This window comes from Macaca nemestrina, chromosome 14 (genome assembly GCF_043159975.1).
Source record: "Macaca nemestrina isolate mMacNem1 chromosome 14, mMacNem.hap1, whole genome shotgun sequence".
Classification (NCBI taxonomy): Eukaryota; Metazoa; Chordata; class Mammalia; order Primates; family Cercopithecidae; genus Macaca; species Macaca nemestrina.
The window spans coordinates 118170368-118186622 of record NC_092138.1 but is presented as its reverse complement, the minus strand read 5'-3'; the positions used below and the strand labels follow the sequence as shown (position 1 = coordinate 118186622).

Below are 16255 nucleotides of genomic sequence, written 5' to 3'. Positions count from 1 at the left end.
GGGGGCTGCCCTTTGGGCCCCAGCAGCCCGCACTCCCTGGTGGCCTTGCCTCGTGGCTCCCTGACGCTGTGAGGCTGGAATTATTGGGACAAGAATTCCCACTTTGCAGCAGGCGCGAAGGGGGCGGCCCCTGGACGGGCTGGGATGCGGGACCTGTGAGGCCTCAGAGCCCAAAGGCCAGCCATGTCGTAGGGCTGAGGGGGCAGGGCTTGCGTCTAGGGCCAGCTGCGCTTCGCCTGCCCCAGGTCTCCCCAGAAGCCTGGGGACGTCCCCGTTGCTGACCCGCACCCCAAACCTGGCCTGGGGACCCTCTTCCTTGTCTTTCAGGCCGTGTAGAGGCCCCGCCTGCTCCCGTCCTGGGGAAGCCTCCTCTGGCCTCCGCAGCCCAAGCCTCTGGGTCCCTTAGGCCGAGGGGCAGCAGGAGCGGCCGAGGCCTTGGGCTGGGAGGCAGGGACCTTTGGCCCAGTCTATGCTGCTTCTCTTCTGTTTCTACGCTCGGTGTGACCTGGGCCGTCTCTGCCCTTCCCCGCCCCTGCGTCCTCACCTTCACCTCAGTACAGGGCCCAGGTGAGGTGGATCTGACTGGGCCTCAAGGGTAGGTCCGGCCTGGGTCAGATGAGTGTCTCTGGAGCTGCCCTGCGCTAGCTCAGCGCCGCAGGCTGGCGGATCCTCGCTGGCCGGGAGGGCATCCCGCAGGCCAGCCTGGTCCTCACCAGCCCTGGGAGTTGGCGTCAGGGCCTTGCTCCACAAGCAGGTGCTGACCCTCGGCTTCCTCCTGAGTCCCCAGCCCGGGGCCCGCGTGGCTCCGCAGCCGACAGTGCCTCATTCCTGCAAGCGAGTCTGGCCTCCTTTCCCGGGCACGGGAAAAGCGCGGCTCTCCAGAGCCGGACCCTCCGAGCCAGCCTCGCCCGCCCACCCCCACGCCAGGTCTCCTGCCTCCACGGCCGGGGGATCCCCTTGCTGAGTGGGCGGGAAGGGGAAGGTGGGCCGTAGCCGCGGGACGCCCGGGCTGAGACCCGGCAGAGGGGGAGCAGCGCCGGTGACTCAGCCGCGCCCGCGTCTCACCTGCGGGGGCCGGACCGCGGGAGCTCGGGCGCAGAGGCGGAACCCGTCCGCCCGTGGGCGTGGCCGGTGGTGGGCGGGACGGGGGCGGGCCTCCCGCCCCTCGTCCCGCCCCGGGGTCCCTACCCCACGGTCCCGCGGCCCAGCCCGCCTCCGCCTCCGGCTCCCCGCACTCTCTGGCTCCACGCGTCGTCCTCCCGCGCGCCCGCCCGCCCATGGCCGGGAAGGTGCGGTCACTGCTGCCGCCGCTGCTGCTGGCCGCCGCGGGCCTCGCCGGGCTCCTACTGCTGTGCGTCCCCACCCGCGACATCCGGGAGCCGCCCGCCCTCAAGGTGCGCGCCCGGGCACCCAGCGCAAGTCCGGGAGCAGCGGGCCGGGCCCGGGAGCCGGGGAGGGGGTGCGCGGCTGGGAACCCGAGCAGGGTCAGCCCAAGACCCCCACCGCGCTCTGCTCCTGGAGGGCTGGGTGGGGTCCCGGGTTCCGCGCTTTGCGCTCCCCAACCAGGTACGCGGGGTGGCGGTGTCGCTTCCAGGACGACGCGGTGCCGGAGGAACAAGTCCCGGGAACTCCGCGCTCGCCGCGAGCCCGTCAACGCAGCCCAGAGGCTGTGTCCCCGCTCCCGGGATGCAGCCCCGGCGATGCCCCCTGGGTGCTGCCAGACGCCCGCCCCCAGCCTTGTGCGGGCCTCCAGGGGCACTCTGGGCCACTTCTGCCCTGTGCTGCCGCCCCGGAGGGTGTGGTTAGAGGCACATCAACTGGGTATTCAGCCCAGATAGGGATCCACAAGCCCAGGACCCCCTCTGGGACACAAGGGTAGCCCAGAGAGAGAGGAGGGCTTGACCGGAGCAGCCCTGGCAGGTCCTCAAAAAGTTGGAGCAGGCTAGCCCGGATCTCCACTCCAGCAGGCCCAGGGACCTCCTGACCGGCCCCTTTAACCCTTTATTGGGCTTGTGGAGGGTGGGGAGGAGAGCCAAGCCCCCCAGCCCGGTGGGGAGTCAGAAGCGGGCAGCTCTGCGGTTCTGCAGGATGGCTGGGTGGCGGTGCACACCCTGGCCTGTTGATGCTCTGGGCTCTGGGGAGACCTTGGTGGGGATGGACTGGTGCAGCCCTCTCACAGGCTGGAATTGGCCCCTGGGCCTGGGAGACTGGTCCCCAGCTTTCCCAGTGGATCCAGGACGCTGGGGCAGGAACTGGAAAGGGGCATTTACTAGCTCGTGCCACCCAGGTCTGTAGGAACGCCCACCCAGCGCCCCCAGCAGGGCAGGGCCAGCTTCTCTCTCTGGCCCTGGCTTGGAGGCCTAGGGAAAACGTGTCTTTAGAGCCCACCTGGCTCTGAGGCCCACGGCCAGCCTTGGCGGACCTTCTTCACCTGGGCCCTGCCTCCTGCATCCTGGGCCCGGCCTCCTGCATCCTCAGGTTTGGTCAGAGGAGTTGGAAGGAGAGAGGGGAGGAAGGAAGAGGGGAAGAAGGAAGAGGGACTCTAGGGGCTCCTCCTGCAGCAGAGCTTCTTCTCCCTGAGCCTGGGGACCTTGTGCCCCAAGGAAAAGTCCCTGGGGACCCTCTGTCCCTCTATCGCTGACTCAGTCCCTCAGTCTGCCCTTGCCAGGAAGGCTGCTGCCCAGACCCTGGCATGCTGGCTTCAGGTAGTCAGGAGGGAAGAGTCACCTCCCCCCGCCGTTCTCCTTCCAACCACAGTTGTCCTGGCCTCCTCTGAGCTTTAGCATGAGGCTTGGCACATGACTGCGTGTAAGGGGGTGGCAAACTGGAGGCACCCAACTTCACGTTTGGTGTCAGGGTGTCAGGGCCCCCAGACACACCAGGCTGACTCCCTTCCCCTCCCCCCAGTACGGCATTGTCCTGGACGCTGGCTCTTCACACACGTCCATGTTTATCTACAAGTGGCCGGCAGACAAGGAGAACGACACAGGCATCGTGGGCCAGCACAGCTCCTGTGATGTTCCAGGTGAGACCCAGCCCAGCCCAGCCAGGACATCCACTCACTGCAGGGTCTCTGGGGCCCTCTCCAGCCTTAGCCGGTGCATTTCCAAGCACTTAGGGCCTTCTGCTTACTGTTGGGTGGGGCTCACTCCAGGCAGAAGCCCTGGAAAGAAAGACAGGCTGGGCCCCCTCCGCCTGGGTGGGGCCAGGAGTCGTCGTTTGCATTCTAGAAAGGAAGTGGCTCAAGCCTGTAATCCCAGCACTTTGGGAGGCCAAGACGGGCGGATCACGAGGTCAGGAGATCGAGACCATCCTGGCTAACACGGTGAAACCCCGTCTCTACTAAAAAAATACAAAAAACTAGCCGGGCGAGGTGGCGGGTGCCTGTAGTCCCAGCTACTCAGGAGGCTAAGGCAGGAGAATGGCGTGAACCCGGGAGGCGGAGCTTGCAGTGAGCCGAGATCCGGCCACTGCACTCCAGCCTGGGCGACAGAGCGAGACTCCGTCTCAAAAAAAAAAAGAAAGGAAGCCCAGGCAGCAGGTAGGAGGTTTGGGCCTTGCCGGGCCCCATATTGGCTTCTGTGCCCCAGATGGAGCAGGAGGAGGTCTGGGGGCCTGGCGGGCATACCCAGGCAGGCCCCAGGAGGCCAACTTGGGTCGACCATGCCCAGGGCTTTGTCCTAGCCCCTGCACTCACACCCTCTCAGCAGGCAGCAGCCTCGGTCTCTAGGTGGCAGCTGGGCCCCTTTGCTCTAACCTGGGCATTTCTGGGGGCTTAAGCTGGGAAGGTGTGCCACCTGGTCAGGGAGCCCATGGCTCCTACCCCCACTCTCACTCTCCTGGCCTACGGCCCACCTAGGGGCTGCCCGTGAGGCACAGGTTCATCTCTCTGCCTTCCTCTAGGCGGGGGCATCTCCAGCTACGCAGACAACCCTTCTGGGGCCGGCCAGAGTCTTGTTGGATGCCTTGAACAGGCGCTTCGGGATGTGCCCAAAGAGAGACACGCGGGCACGCCTCTCTACCTGGGAGCCACAGCGGGTATGCGCCTGCTCAAGTGAGTGTGCCTGTGCCCTGGCCCTGTCCCCATGATAGCTTTTGGCTGTGACCCCTTGTGGGGTGGACCCCGAGTACTGCCACAGCAGGCTCACAGCCACCTGGGGAGGAGGCCTCTTGGAGTTCTCTGTGTTTTGCAGCCTGACCAATCCAGAGGCCTCAACCAGTGTGCTCACGGCAGTGACGCACACACTGACCCAGTACCCCTTTGACTTCCGGGGTGCACGCATCCTCTCGGGCCAGGAAGAGGGGGTGTTTGGCTGGGTGACTGCCAACTACCTGCTCGAGAACTTCATCAAGGTGGGCCCAGCAGGTAGCCAAAGAGCCAGGGGGCGTGGGTGCCCTCAGTCCCTGGTTGACCCCACACTTCCCTCTCCACAGTATGGCTGGGTGGGCCGGTGGTTCCGGCCACGGAAGGGGACGCTGGGGGCCATGGACCTGGGGGGTGCCTCCACCCAGATCACCTTTGAGACGACCAGTCTGGCTGAGGACAGAGCCAGTGAGGTCCAGCTGCGTCTCTACGGCCAGCATTACCGAGTCTACACCCACAGCTTCCTCTGCTACGGCCGTGACCAGGTCCTCCAGCGGCTGCTCGCCAGCGCTCTCCAGGTGCCCCTCCACCCTGGCTGACCTGCATTGCACCGTCCCCTCCTGGAGCGGAGCCTGGACAGCCACCGTGCTGTGGAAAGCTTCTCCAGGCTGGGCTTTAAGTGGCTGGAAAGACAGGTGGGAGGGTCAGAGCGTGAGCAAAGGGCCAGTGGCTGGGCTGGGCCTGGAGAAGGGAGGGCCAGGGATGTCTGTCAGAGGGAGCCCGGTCAGGGGCGTTGGGATCTGTCAAGCAGGCAGTGGGGAACCATGGATTGCCCCTGAGCACAAAAGTGAGGTTGCCAGAGTGAGACCTGGGGGAGGTTTGTCAGGCTGGCCCCCTGGAGCGGCGGTGGTGCCGCCCTGTCATGCTGGTGATTCCCCCAGACCCACAGCTTCCACCCCTGCTGGCCAAGGGGCTTTTCCACCCACGTGCTGCTCGGGGATGTGTACCAGTCACCATGCACCGTGGCCCAGCGGCCCCAGACCTTCAACAGCAGCGCGCGGGTCAGCCTGTCGGGAAGCAGTGACCCCCACCTCTGCCGAGATCTGGTTTCTGGGCTCTTCAGCTTCTCCTCCTGCCCCTTCTCCCGATGCTCTTTCAATGGCGTCTTCCAGCCCCCAGTGGCTGGGAACTTTATCGTGAGTAGGGGCAGACGGGTGGCGGCAGGTGCCCTGAGCTGCTGGGGTCTGCTCACAGCGTGCCTGTGCCCCCTTACAGGCCTTCTCTGCCTTCTTCTACACGGTGAACTTCCTGCGGACTTCCATGGGGCTACCCGTGGCCACCCTACAGCAGCTGGAGGCCGCCGCAGTGAACGTCTGCAACCAGACCTGGGCTCAGGTGAGTCCCGCTCCCCCTCCTCCAGGGCCGTGTGGAAGGGCTCAGCCTTCATGTCCGCATACCTCCCCAGCCCTGCATGGAGGGGCCTCTCGGAGTACCCGCTGCAGTGGGGGCGATGGCAGGCATCAGGCTGACTCCAGAGGTGGCGGGGATGTGGCCGGGAGGCTGTGAACAAGTCGGGCGGGCTGGAGAAGCTTTGCCAGGCCCGACCCTCATCCCAGATCTGGAGGGCAGAGGGGAGGCCGGTGCCCAGGTTTCTGGCTCTGCTACTGGTCCCTCCATGGTGCCATGCAAGGGAAGATGGAAGTAGGGCTGGGCACAGGGAGTGTGCCCACTGGAGACTCCAAGAGAAACGTACGAGCTGTCCCAAGACTGGGGTGGTGAGCGAGGCCCTATCTCGTCCTCCCAGGGCCTAGTCTCAGACTGGGGTGGGGCAGGTTGGGACTCAGGCCTGGAGCTACTCCTGTTCCCCTGGCCACACACCAACGTGTTGCTGCCCCTGCTCCCTGGTGGCCATGCCTGCTGTCCCTCCTCACTGGCCTTCCAGGCTGGCTGGGGAGGGATGGAAGCGTGCCCAGCCGGGGGTGCCCCTTAGACTCGGTCTTGCCATTCGTGTCCAGGCCTGTGTGGTGGTCTCTGGCCTTGCACCGCCCGTGTGTGTCTGGGGAGGGGTGAAGCACGCCGCCGGCCCCCTCTCCCCGTGGGGCGGAGACCTCCTGGTGGTCGCCTGCCTGACTGTGTCCTGCCCGCATCCCAGCTGCAAGCTCGGGTGCCGGGGCAACAGGCCCACCTGGCCGACTACTGCGCCGGGGCCATGTTCGTGCAGCAGCTGCTGAGTCGCGGCTACGGATTCGACGAGCGCGCCTTCGGCGGTGTGATCTTCCAGAAGAAGGTGGGCTGGGGCCGGAGCGGAGCGGGGCCGCCCTTGGGGGGGCGGGGCCTCTCGGGAGCTGAGGCCACGCCCTTCGCCGCAGGCCGCGGACACTGCAGTGGGCTGGGCGCTCGGCTACATGCTGAACCTGACTAACCTGATCCCCGCCGACCCGCCGGGGCTGCGCAAGGGCACGGACTTCAGCTCCTGGGTCGTCCTCCTGCTGCTCTTCGCCTCCGCGCTGCTGGCTGCGCTTGTCCTGCTGCTGCATCAGGTGCACTCCGCCAAGCTGCCAAGCACCATTTAGGGGCCGGCGGGGGAAGCTGTGCCATCACTCCCCCCACCGCTGTATCCCCACCCCTCCACCCACCCCCACCCCTGTACCTACCTCTCTCCCCTGTATCCTGCATTCCTCCACCCACCCCCACCCCGTACCTACCTCTCTCCCCTGTATCCTGCATTCCTCCACCCACCCTCTATCCCCCACTCCTCCACCCTCCCACTGTATGCTCCATCCCTCCACTCCAGCACTGTATTCTCCATCCCTCCACCCCACCCTCAGCGTCTCTGCCCCTTAGGCAGCCCAGGAAATGGGAACTGAGACTCTGGTACCCACAGGGGCCCCAGTGGGCAAAGAGCGATCAATCCAGCTCCCTGAGCGGCTTCAGCCTGGGCGTCACTGCAGGCCCCGTGCTCCTCCTCCTCCTCCTCCTCAGGGCTGGGTCTCCAGGGAGTGGGGCCTTGGTTCCGAGAATCAGCCCTTAGAGGCTCCGTCTGTGGGGTCTGCGTCTTTACTGGGGAGGGTCACAGCCCACGGGCTGGCAGCCAGCCCAGCACCTACTTGTAAAAGTTTTGTAATAAAAAGATTTTCCTAGAGACGTGAAAGGAGAGTGTCTGTGGGATGGGGCATCCTTGCTGTGGCCTGTGCCCCACCTTCCCGCCGTTCTGGCAGCACAGGCCTACCCCTGGTCCTGAGGGTGGACACCAGCCCTCCCTACTGTTTTCTGCTCTGGAGCCAGGCCTGGGGCACTGGCTGCTCCCCTGCTGTGCCGTGGCAGCCTAGAGTAGCTGCAGGAATGGTTGGCCCGAGGGAGCATTCCTGGGACCTTGAGTCTTCTCTGGCCAGCAGAGTTCCCCAAAACCATCACATCCAGATCTGCATTGGTGACCAAGGCCAGACTGGAGGTTGGGTCCTAGTACAGTGAGCCTGTACCACTCACTGGAGGGTAGGGGTCAGGGAGGTGGTGGAGAGTGGGTGGCAGCCAGCCAGGCGGCTTCCTAGGGGGCAGTCAGTGCTGGTAGAGAGTGGAGGGAGGGCAGGTCCTCATCAGGAGGTGGCACAGGGGTGGGAGATGAGATCAGGACCAGGACCCAGAGGCAGGAATCTTGCACAGAACCTGGCTGTGGAGCCAGGCCATGCACTGTCACAGGGCAACTTGCCCTTCTCACCTGGGACTGAGTGTCCTACACTTCCAAGAGGCATCCTGCAGCCCTGGCCAGGCCCCGCAGCCCCTCCCCAAGCCAGTCTTCTCCAGGATGGGAAGGCCTGGTCTTGCCCACTCGCCTCCTCAACTTTCTGGGAAGTGAGTTTAGACGCTGTCTCTCTGTTCAGTGTCCTGGGAGGATGGTGATTCTTACCCTGCTCCTTCCCCCCTACACCTTTTTTTTTTTTTTTTTTTTTTTTGAGACGGAGTCTCACTCTGTCGCCCAGGCTGGAGTCAGTGGCCGGATCTCAGCTCACTGCAAGCTCCGCCTCCTGGGTTTGCGCCATTCTCCTGCCTCAGTCTCCCGAGTAGCTGGGACTACAGGCGCCCGCCACCTCACCCGGCTAGTTTTTTTGTATTTTTTAGTAGAGACGGGGTCTCACCGTGTTAGCCAGGATGGTCTCGATCTCCTGACCTCGTGATCCACCCGTCTTGGCCTCCCAAAGTGCTGGGATTACAGGCTTGAGCCACCGCGCCCAGCTTTTTTTTTTTTTTTTTTTTTTTAGTCATTTGATAAACCTGAGGGCAGCCAGCCCCAGCTTTGGAGTTCTGAGACTGGAAGGACCAAGGGGACATCCCGGGTTGGAGGTCTCACTCTTGTTTTCTGAATGACTAGTCGAGGGAGGTTTCTAGTGGGATGGGATGGGCGTGCTCTTGGGAGGCAACAGGTGAGGTGCAAGGGGGGCATCAGAGATGCCCATTGTCAGCTGGGCACAGTGGCTCACGCCTGTAATCCCAGCACTTTGGGAGGCTGAGGCTGGCGTATCACCTGAGGGCAGGAGTTCAAGACCAGCTGAGCCAACATGGTGAAACCCCGTCTCTACTAAAAATACAAAAATTAGCCCAGCGTGGTGGCACGCGCCTGTAATCCCAGCTACTCGGGAGGCAGAGGCACGAGAATCACTTGAACCCGGGAGGTGGAGGTTGCAGTGGGCCGAAATGGCACCACTGCACTCCAGCCTGGGCGACAGAGACTCTGTCTCAAAGAAAAAAAAAATGCCCGTTGTCCTGGGGGAGCTAAAGGGTTCACCTGGGGACCGTGAACACCTTGGACAGCTCCCAGCTGCAGTCCTCAGTGGCTCTGGGTCACTCTTGCCCCCTGGTGGCCTCACTGAGCGCGGCCGCCGGCTCCAGCCAAAGCTGCAGTCGGGGCCGGGGCCGTTCTGCGTTCCTGTATTTGCTTTTCCCGCGAGTGGGGGTGCCTCTGCCTCTGTGGGCACACCTGTGCCTCCCTGCGCACCTGCTCAGCTTGTGAGCACCTGTCTGCGTGAGCCCGGCGCTCCTGTGTCCCTGTGCGCTCGAGAGGCTAGGCCCATACAGGTCCTCTGCCCCATCGCGGGTGCGGGTGAGGGGCTGAGAGTCCTACCGGGAAGAGGCCAGAAGGGAGCGCATCCCGGAGACACCCACCCGCGGCCCAAACACAGCCGGACTTCTGGGAACTGCACCGGCCCCGGAGGCCGCAGGTGCCGAGACACCCTGAGGCCGAGAGAGGTACAGAGCGGCCCGGAGAGGGGACCAGAACTGGAGCAGGGGGAGGGGGTGCAGCCTGGAGCCGCCCTCCCTCCCTCGCAGGTGGAGCGCGCAGGCGCAGTCTCCGCGCGCGCGCCTCGCTGGCGCCTCCATCCCGGATCCTTGCTGCAGCGTCAGCGCCGCCGCCCGTGCCTTTCCTCTTCCTCCTCCTTCTCCTTGGCCTCCGCCTCCTCTTTCCTCTCCGTCCTCCCCGGCTGCCTCCGCTGCTCCCGACGCGGAGCCCGGAGCCCGCGCCGAGCCCCCGGCCTCGCGGTGCCATGCTGCCCCGGCGGCGGCGTTGAAGGATGGCGACGCCGCTGCCTCCGCCCTCCCCGCGGCACCTGCGGCTGCTGCGGCTGCTGCTCTCCGGCCTCGTCCTAGGCGCGGCCCTGCGTGGAGCCGCCGCCGGCCACCCGGGTGAGCGAGCGCGCCGGGCGCAGGCCGCGGGGCGCCCCGGGGCCGGGATCGCCAGGCGGGGACCGGGTTGCCGGGCGCCGCCGCCCTTGCCCTTCCCAGGCCCGCAGGCCCTGCAGGCCGGGTCCGCTAGTGGCGGCGGCCCCGCCTCGCCCAGGATGGAATAAACAGGTCCGGCGGGAGGGCGCAGCGCGGAGCCTCGAAAGGCCGCGCCGGATGGGGTTTCTGCCGGTTCCCGGAGGCGAACCTGAGGTTCCTGGCTTCTTCCTCAGGGAACCCGTCTGGCTCAGGCCTCGGTGCCGCGGCCATCTGGCTCTGGGCGGGCCCGCTGGGAGTCTGCCTGCATCTCTGTGTGTCTCCGTGTTCGGGGCTCCTGCGGGTGCGGGCTGGCCCTGAGTGCCCGCCGGCTTCGCTGCCCGTGCGCGTCCCGGGGTCGGGGCCTAGTGCTACTCTGCCTGTCCTCACTCCTTGGGTGGCGCGGGGCACCGGCCTTGTGCGCCATGGTGGGCGCTGAAGTTCCGGGGACACTTGATGGCGCCGGCTCGGGGTCCTGTTCTAGCTTCAATGTGGGGAGGCTGTTGTAGCCTCAGAGCCTCCTCCTGCAGCCCCTGCCCTCGAGGACACTGGCATTCTCTTTGGGACTGAGGGCTGCAGGTGGACTCCGGAGGAGGGTGATAAGCCCAGGGTCCAGCTGCACAGATGGGTCCTGAGGTTCCAGAGAGCAGAGCTCCCTGCAGGAACCCAGGATGCAAAGCTGACCTTTTTCTGGGGGGACTGAACTGGGAGACTGTGACTGCATTCGTGCAATCCTCCTGGTAGCCCTGCAGAAGAGGTACTGCGAGCCCATTTTACAGGCAAGGAAACTGAGGCATGGAGAAGTTAAGTGGGTTGTGGCACAGCTGAGGCGCTGACCTGGGCAGCCTGGTTCTGCATGTGTGGTCTCAAGAGACCAGAGTGAGGCCGGCTTCCTCCTGGGCACAGTGCCCCTGGATGGGAGGTGGGCATGAACAGGACAGGCTTCCGAGAGTCAGAGTGTGGTTGGCCAGGAAAGGCGGAGGCCACCTATTCAGGAAACGGGGCTGCAGTTGCTGTGCTGAGCCCGGGTGGGTGGCGGGTGCCAGTCCTCAGTTCACGGGCCTCTGCAGCTTCATGTTTGCCTCACCAGGAGACCTAGCAGGGCCCTCCCTAGGCAACCCCCCCACTCCCAGTGCCCAGTGCTTGGAAGGGAGGGCCCTCAGGCAGCCCAGACGTTGAGTGGTGGGGGGTGCCAACCACTCTCTAGCTGCTCTTGTTCCTGAGACCTCTCAGGAGGAGGAAGTGGGGGATGGAGGCTCCTGGGCTGGAGAATAAGGGTCTGGGAGGGGCCTGGAACCCAGACCCTAGAGCCAGCTTTGTACCTCAGGCCCCTGCCTTTGGCATGGTGGACTGTGGGTTATCAGCACAGGGGTAGGGACTGCCTTACTCGCCAGGTGCCAAGCTGGCAGGTGGGCCCAGGGCACAGGTTTAATGTTTAACATGCCCAAGTCCCGGCCCACTGATACTGAGGCTGCTGCCCCAGGTCATGGAGGGTGGGCAGTGCCTGGCATTGGCTCCTGTGCCCACCTGCCACTGCAGCTGCTGAGGCTGCTGGAACTGCCTTGAAGGGAAGCCGACAGCCTGAGGGCCCTGAGTGTCAGGTTACCAAGGAAACCAAGCCAGCCAGCCAAGGTCTGGAGAAGGACAGATGCCCCGTGTGGCCCCAGTGGCCCGCCTGCAGTGTGCAGTGTGGGGCTGGGCAGAGAGGAAGAGTCTTGGTTAGCCCGAGGTCCCACTGCAGACTCCCCAAGCAGGGTTGATGGCCCTGCTGGGGTTCCCCTGGCTCCACTGGCTCGCTGTGACTGGGGACATTCTTTAGCTTTGAGACAACTCAGCTCCTGCATCCCAGAGGGGAAACTGAAGCAGAGGGCTATTGCTCTCTCGCCCAGTTCTCCAGCACCAGGATAAGATTGATTAGCCACATGTGTCAGCTGGTACCGTGGCCTGGGCCCCTCATCAGCGAGATGAAAGTGTGGTCAGGAACTAGTGTCTGGCCTGCCGTCCCCAGCACTGCCAGCCTTGGCCTCCTGAGGCCCTCGGGTGCCACCTGGCCTCTGACTGCAGCCCCTGGTGGTGTGGCTTTGGGAGTGACCTGCCTGTGTTGTGTGTCTGAGGTCAGTGAGGCCAGCAGACTCCATTTTAGGTCTCCTTGGTGCCTGGGGGACAAGCCAGAGGCTGGAGGAGCCGCGTCCCTTCTTCCAGGCTGCGCATTTGTTCAGTGCCGGGTTCAAGGCAGAGCCGCACGGGAAGGAGAGGCCTCTGGCAGCATCGTTTGCTGCTCCCCAGAGACAGACCTGGGCCCTTCCCTCTGGGACTTCCAATCTGGATAGGGTTCCTGGCTCGCTGTGGGGCATGTTGAGGCTGGAGACTGGGCTTGTGGGGCTGCACGGCCCTGCCCAAGAGAACTCAGCACTGCCTGGACAGTGAGGCTCAGCTTCTGAGTTGAGGGCTCTATCAGGCCTGGAAGTGGACCCGGGGAGGGGGAGGGGCAGGGTAGTTCTGAGAAGTTCTAGGACTGTTTGCTTCCTGATTCTGAGCCCCTGCGGCAGGGAGGAAGGGCCTGTCCAGAACAATGGCCAGAACCAAGCCTGGCCAGCTCCCGGGGTGTCATCGCTGCCATGTGCAGGGGCCGAGCCCTGCGGGGCCGTGAGCCGGCCCTGCCTTCTGCTTCCTTCCCAGATGCAGCCGCCTGTCCCGGGAGCCTGGACTGTGCCCTGAAGAGGCGGGCACGGTGTCCCCCTGGTGCACATGCCTGTGGGCCCTGCCTTCAACCCTTCCAGGAGGACCAGCAAGGGCTCTGTGTGCCCAGGATGCGCCGGCCTCCGGGTACGAGGGCAAAGGGGGAAGTCGATGGGGGGATGTCCCTGCGTGAACCTCTCCCTGTAAGAAGCGGCCGGCCGGGCGCGGTGGCTCACGCCTGTAATCCCAGCACTGTGGGAGGCCCAGGCAGGTGGATTTCTTGAGGTCAGGAGTTCAAAACCAGCTTGGCCAACAAGGTGAAACCCTGTCTCTACCAAAAATACAAAATAGCCGGGTGTAGTGGCGCATGCCTGTAATCCCAGCTACTCGGGAGGCTGAGGCAGGAGAATCGCTTGAACCTGGGAGGCGGAGCTTGCAGTGAGCCGAGATTGCACCACTGTACTCCAGCCTGGGCGACACAGCGAGACTATGTCTCAAAAAAAAAAAAAAAAAAAAAAAAGAAGTCTCGATGCCCAGGCCTGTGCCAGGTGGTCCCAGCACCCCTGGACCTTGTGGGGTGTTGGGTCCAAGGCCTGGGAGATCCTCCTTCACTCTCCACGAAGCTTCCCATCCTTTCCAAATGGAGCTGGACCCAGGTCTGGGGCACTCAGGCCCTCCTAGGGGAAGGGCTGTACAATAGGAAATGCTGGAGTGGCCACGGGAGAGGAGGGGTCCATTCTCCCCGGGCCTGGGCTCTGCAGGGTCTGCCCAGAAGCCCTCCAGGCCCCCACTTCCCCGTCCGCAGGCAGCTTGCTCTTTTCCGCCACTCACTGTCCTGTCCACCTGTTGGCACATGTTTACGCGTGCTGGCACGGCTGGGTGCTGGGTATGCCCCACCTGCCAGCCTGAGCCGCATCTGTCGGGATGGTCAGTCACTGAGTGACTGTAGGTATGGTGAGGGCTTTGCTCAGAGGTGCTGGGGGTGGGAGCAGCAGCGGCTTCTCGGAGAGGGTGTCGAGAGGGGCACTGAGAAGTGGCTGTAAGGGTCTGTGTGGGCTCATCGCCTGCCTACCGGGGAGCGTCTGCCTGGACTGTGCAGCCCACAGTGGGCACCACTGGGGCCCTGCCACCAGCCCCACCCCTGACGGCTGCCCCTGTTCTCCTGACGACCTGGGGAGGGGACCCGGATGCTTGACTTCCTTCGGCTTTCCCGCACTCCTTGGGGAGTCACTGCCCCTCTGCCTGAGAAGGTGCTTGGAGGTGGGGAAGCAGAAGGGGCTGTGCTGGCCAGCCCTTTATGGACATGGGTTGGGGCGAGAGATCCCACTCCTTCCTCCCCCTGCCCGGTCTTTGGACATTTCCCTAGCACCTCCTCCCCCTTGCCCTGCTCCCACTTTCCGGGAAGCACTGCCCCTCACAGGAAGCGCCCACACTGTCACCATGGCAATCCGGGAGGGAGAGGGCCCCCAGGCGTGTTCCAGTCCTCAGGCGCCTGGGAGGAACCTGCCAGGAACAGGGAGGCCGGGCCTGGGGCTACTTCCTGGACGGGGTCCTTCCACCTCATGGTCCCTCACCCTCCCCAGGTGGGGGCCGGCCCCAGCCCAGACTGGAAGATGAGATTGACTTCCTGGCCCAGGAGCTTGCCCGGAAGGAGTCTGGACACTCAACTCCGCCCCTGCCCAAGGCCCGACAGCGGCTCCCAGAGCCTGGTGAGACCCCCAATTCCCCTGCCCCATGGCCTTGTCCCGAGCCCAGTGCTCTCGCTCTAACCTGTCCTCTCTTACAGCCACCCTGGGCTTCTCAGCACGGGGACAAGGACTGGAGCTGGGCCTCCCCTCCACTCCAGGAACCCCCATGCCCACGCCCCACACCTCCCTGGGCTCCCCTGTGTCATCCGAGCCGGTGCACATGTCGCCCCTGGAGCCCCGGGGAGGGCACGGCGACGGCCTCGCCCTCGGTAGGTCTTGGTCGGGGGTGGGCAGGGGCGGCAGGGCCCCCCGCAGAGGCCGCCCTCACACGCCCCCTTCTGCAGTGCTGATCCTGGCATTCTGTGTGGCCGGCGTGGCTGCCCTCTCCGTAGCCTCTCTCTGCTGGTGCAGGTGAGCCAGCGGCCGCGGGCAGGGCAGGGAGGGCACCACACGCTCAGAGGTCTCAGGCCCCACTCCCCACAGGCTGCAGCGTGAGATCCGCCTGACCCAGAAGACTGACTACACCGCTGCAAAGTCCCCTGGCTCACCTGCAGCGCCCCGGATCTCGGTGTGTGGCCCTCTTCGGCCCTGAGGCTCCCGTCCAACTCTGACCGCCACCTGACCCTCACCCCCTCCCCTACTCCTTCCCACAGCCTGGGGACCAGCGGCTGGCACACAGCGCGGAGATGTACCACTACCAGCACCAGCGGCAGCAGATGCTGTGCCTAGAGCGGTGAGTGGCTGCCCCGGCCCCGCCACCCCCTCCCACCCACCTCCCATCCCCACCTCCTCCTCCCTTGGTCAACTTTACCCTGGGCCCTGCCACCCTCACCTGCACCCTCACCTTCACCTCCCCTGCCGCCCTGCACCCTCACCTCCCCTGGCCAACTTCACCCTGGGCTCTGCTCCCCTGCCACCCCAGGGCTGAGGTGGGCTGAGTGCCCACTTCCAGACTGGGCCACTGGCACCTCGAGGGTGTGGGGAGGACCCAGCGATCCCCCCCCCACCCAGGCATAAAGAGCCACCCAAGGAGCTGGACACGGCCTCCTCGGATGAGGAGAATGAGGACGGAGACTTCACGGTGTACGAGTGCCCGGGCCTGGCCCCAGTGAGTGCCTCAGGGTGTAGGGAGGGGCATACCATCTCCTGGGGTTTCCTCCCAGCAAGCATGCCCCCAGTCCACCCACTGCCCGGCCTGACACCCACGTTCGCAGACCGGGGAAATGGAGGTGCGCAACCCTCTATTCGACCACGCCGCACTGTCCGCGCCCCTGCCGGCCCCCGGCTCACCGCCTGCGCTGCCATGACCTGGAGGCAGACAGACGCCCACCTGCTCCCTGACCTCGAGACCCCCGGGGAGGGGCAGGGCCCGGAGCTTCCCACTAAAAACATGTTTTGATGCTGTGTGCTTGTGACTGGGCCTTGGGCTTCAGGCCCTGGGATCCCTTGCCAGGGAGACCCCCAAACATTTGTGCCAGGAGACCTCCTGGTCCCCTGCACCTCTCCTGTTCGGTTTGGACCCCCAAACTGGAGGGGCAGGGAGAACCGTGGAGCGCAGGAATGGGTGGGGAATTCTAGAGACAAAAGCCAATTAAAGTCCATTTCAGACCTGCGGCTTCTGCCTGTGTTGCCGGCTTGTGTTAATCTTCCGCCGTCTCCATCCACCATGTGGGGCCCTGGTAGATGGACCTTTGAGTGGGGGCCCTGGCGTCTGCTCTTGCACCCCTAGAGGGTGGAGGCCTTTCTGTCCCTTCATTAGGAGGACCTTCCTGTCCCGTGGAGCTGGAGGAGAGGCCACAGGATCATCCCCACCCTCCTCAGCCAGGCCTCACCCCTGCAGACCCTTCTACTCAGGTGGGAGAGGGGAAGGGTGCAGCATAGGGCTGGGCCAGCCCAGAGTTGGTTCTACGGTCCGAAAGACCCCATCCTGTGTGATAAAGAGGGCTGGAGCAGGGGACAGTCCACACACACCTGGATGTGGGTGCCCATCACCTCCAGGCAGAAGGAAAATGATGCAGACATTGAGTCTGGGTTTCTCATGGGGACCGCGGACGTC

At 64.7% G+C, this 16255-nt stretch overlaps 2 protein-coding genes across 2 annotated transcripts; both read left to right on the top strand.

The window, feature by feature from the left end:
- Positions 1-1196: 1196 nt before the first annotated feature.
- Positions 1197-7228, top strand: LOC105471962 (ectonucleoside triphosphate diphosphohydrolase 2). The gene is made up of 9 exons (XM_011724857.3): positions 1197-1394; positions 2908-3025; positions 3904-4054; positions 4194-4353; positions 4435-4662; positions 5026-5280; positions 5360-5479; positions 6237-6371; positions 6454-7228. Exons 1-9 carry the CDS (start codon positions 1278-1280, stop codon positions 6655-6657), a joined length of 1488 nt encoding a protein of 495 aa, XP_011723159.2. The 5' UTR covers positions 1197-1277; the 3' UTR covers positions 6658-7228.
- A 2229-nt stretch (positions 7229-9457) lies between these two features.
- LOC105471961 (neural proliferation, differentiation and control 1) lies at positions 9458-15818 on the top strand. Its single transcript, XM_011724856.2, has 9 exons — positions 9458-9760; positions 12512-12658; positions 14095-14220; positions 14298-14468; positions 14544-14610; positions 14683-14767; positions 14853-14932; positions 15211-15307; positions 15414-15818. The coding sequence occupies exons 1-9, from the start codon at positions 9649-9651 to the stop codon at positions 15504-15506; spliced, it is 978 nt and encodes a 325-aa protein (XP_011723158.1). The 5' UTR covers positions 9458-9648; the 3' UTR covers positions 15507-15818.
- The last annotated feature ends 437 nt before the right edge of the window (positions 15819-16255 follow it).

Coding starts and splice junctions, on each gene's coding strand:
- LOC105471962 (XM_011724857.3), top strand. CDS start 1,278: ATGGCCGGGAAGGTGCGGTCACTGCTGCCGCCGCTGCTGCTGGCCGCC. Junction 1,395..2,907: donor GGGAGCCGCCCGCCCTCAAG/GTGCGCGCCCGG, acceptor CCCTCCCCCCAG/TACGGCATTGTCCTGGACGC. Junction 4,055..4,193: donor GCGGGTATGCGCCTGCTCAA/GTGAGTGTGCCT, acceptor TGTGTTTTGCAG/CCTGACCAATCCAGAGGCCT.
- LOC105471961 (XM_011724856.2), top strand. CDS start 9,649: ATGGCGACGCCGCTGCCTCCGCCCTCCCCGCGGCACCTGCGGCTGCTG. Junction 14,221..14,297: donor ACAGCGGCTCCCAGAGCCTG/GTGAGACCCCCA, acceptor CCTCTCTTACAG/CCACCCTGGGCTTCTCAGCA. Junction 14,933..15,210: donor CAGATGCTGTGCCTAGAGCG/GTGAGTGGCTGC, acceptor CCCCCCACCCAG/GCATAAAGAGCCACCCAAGG.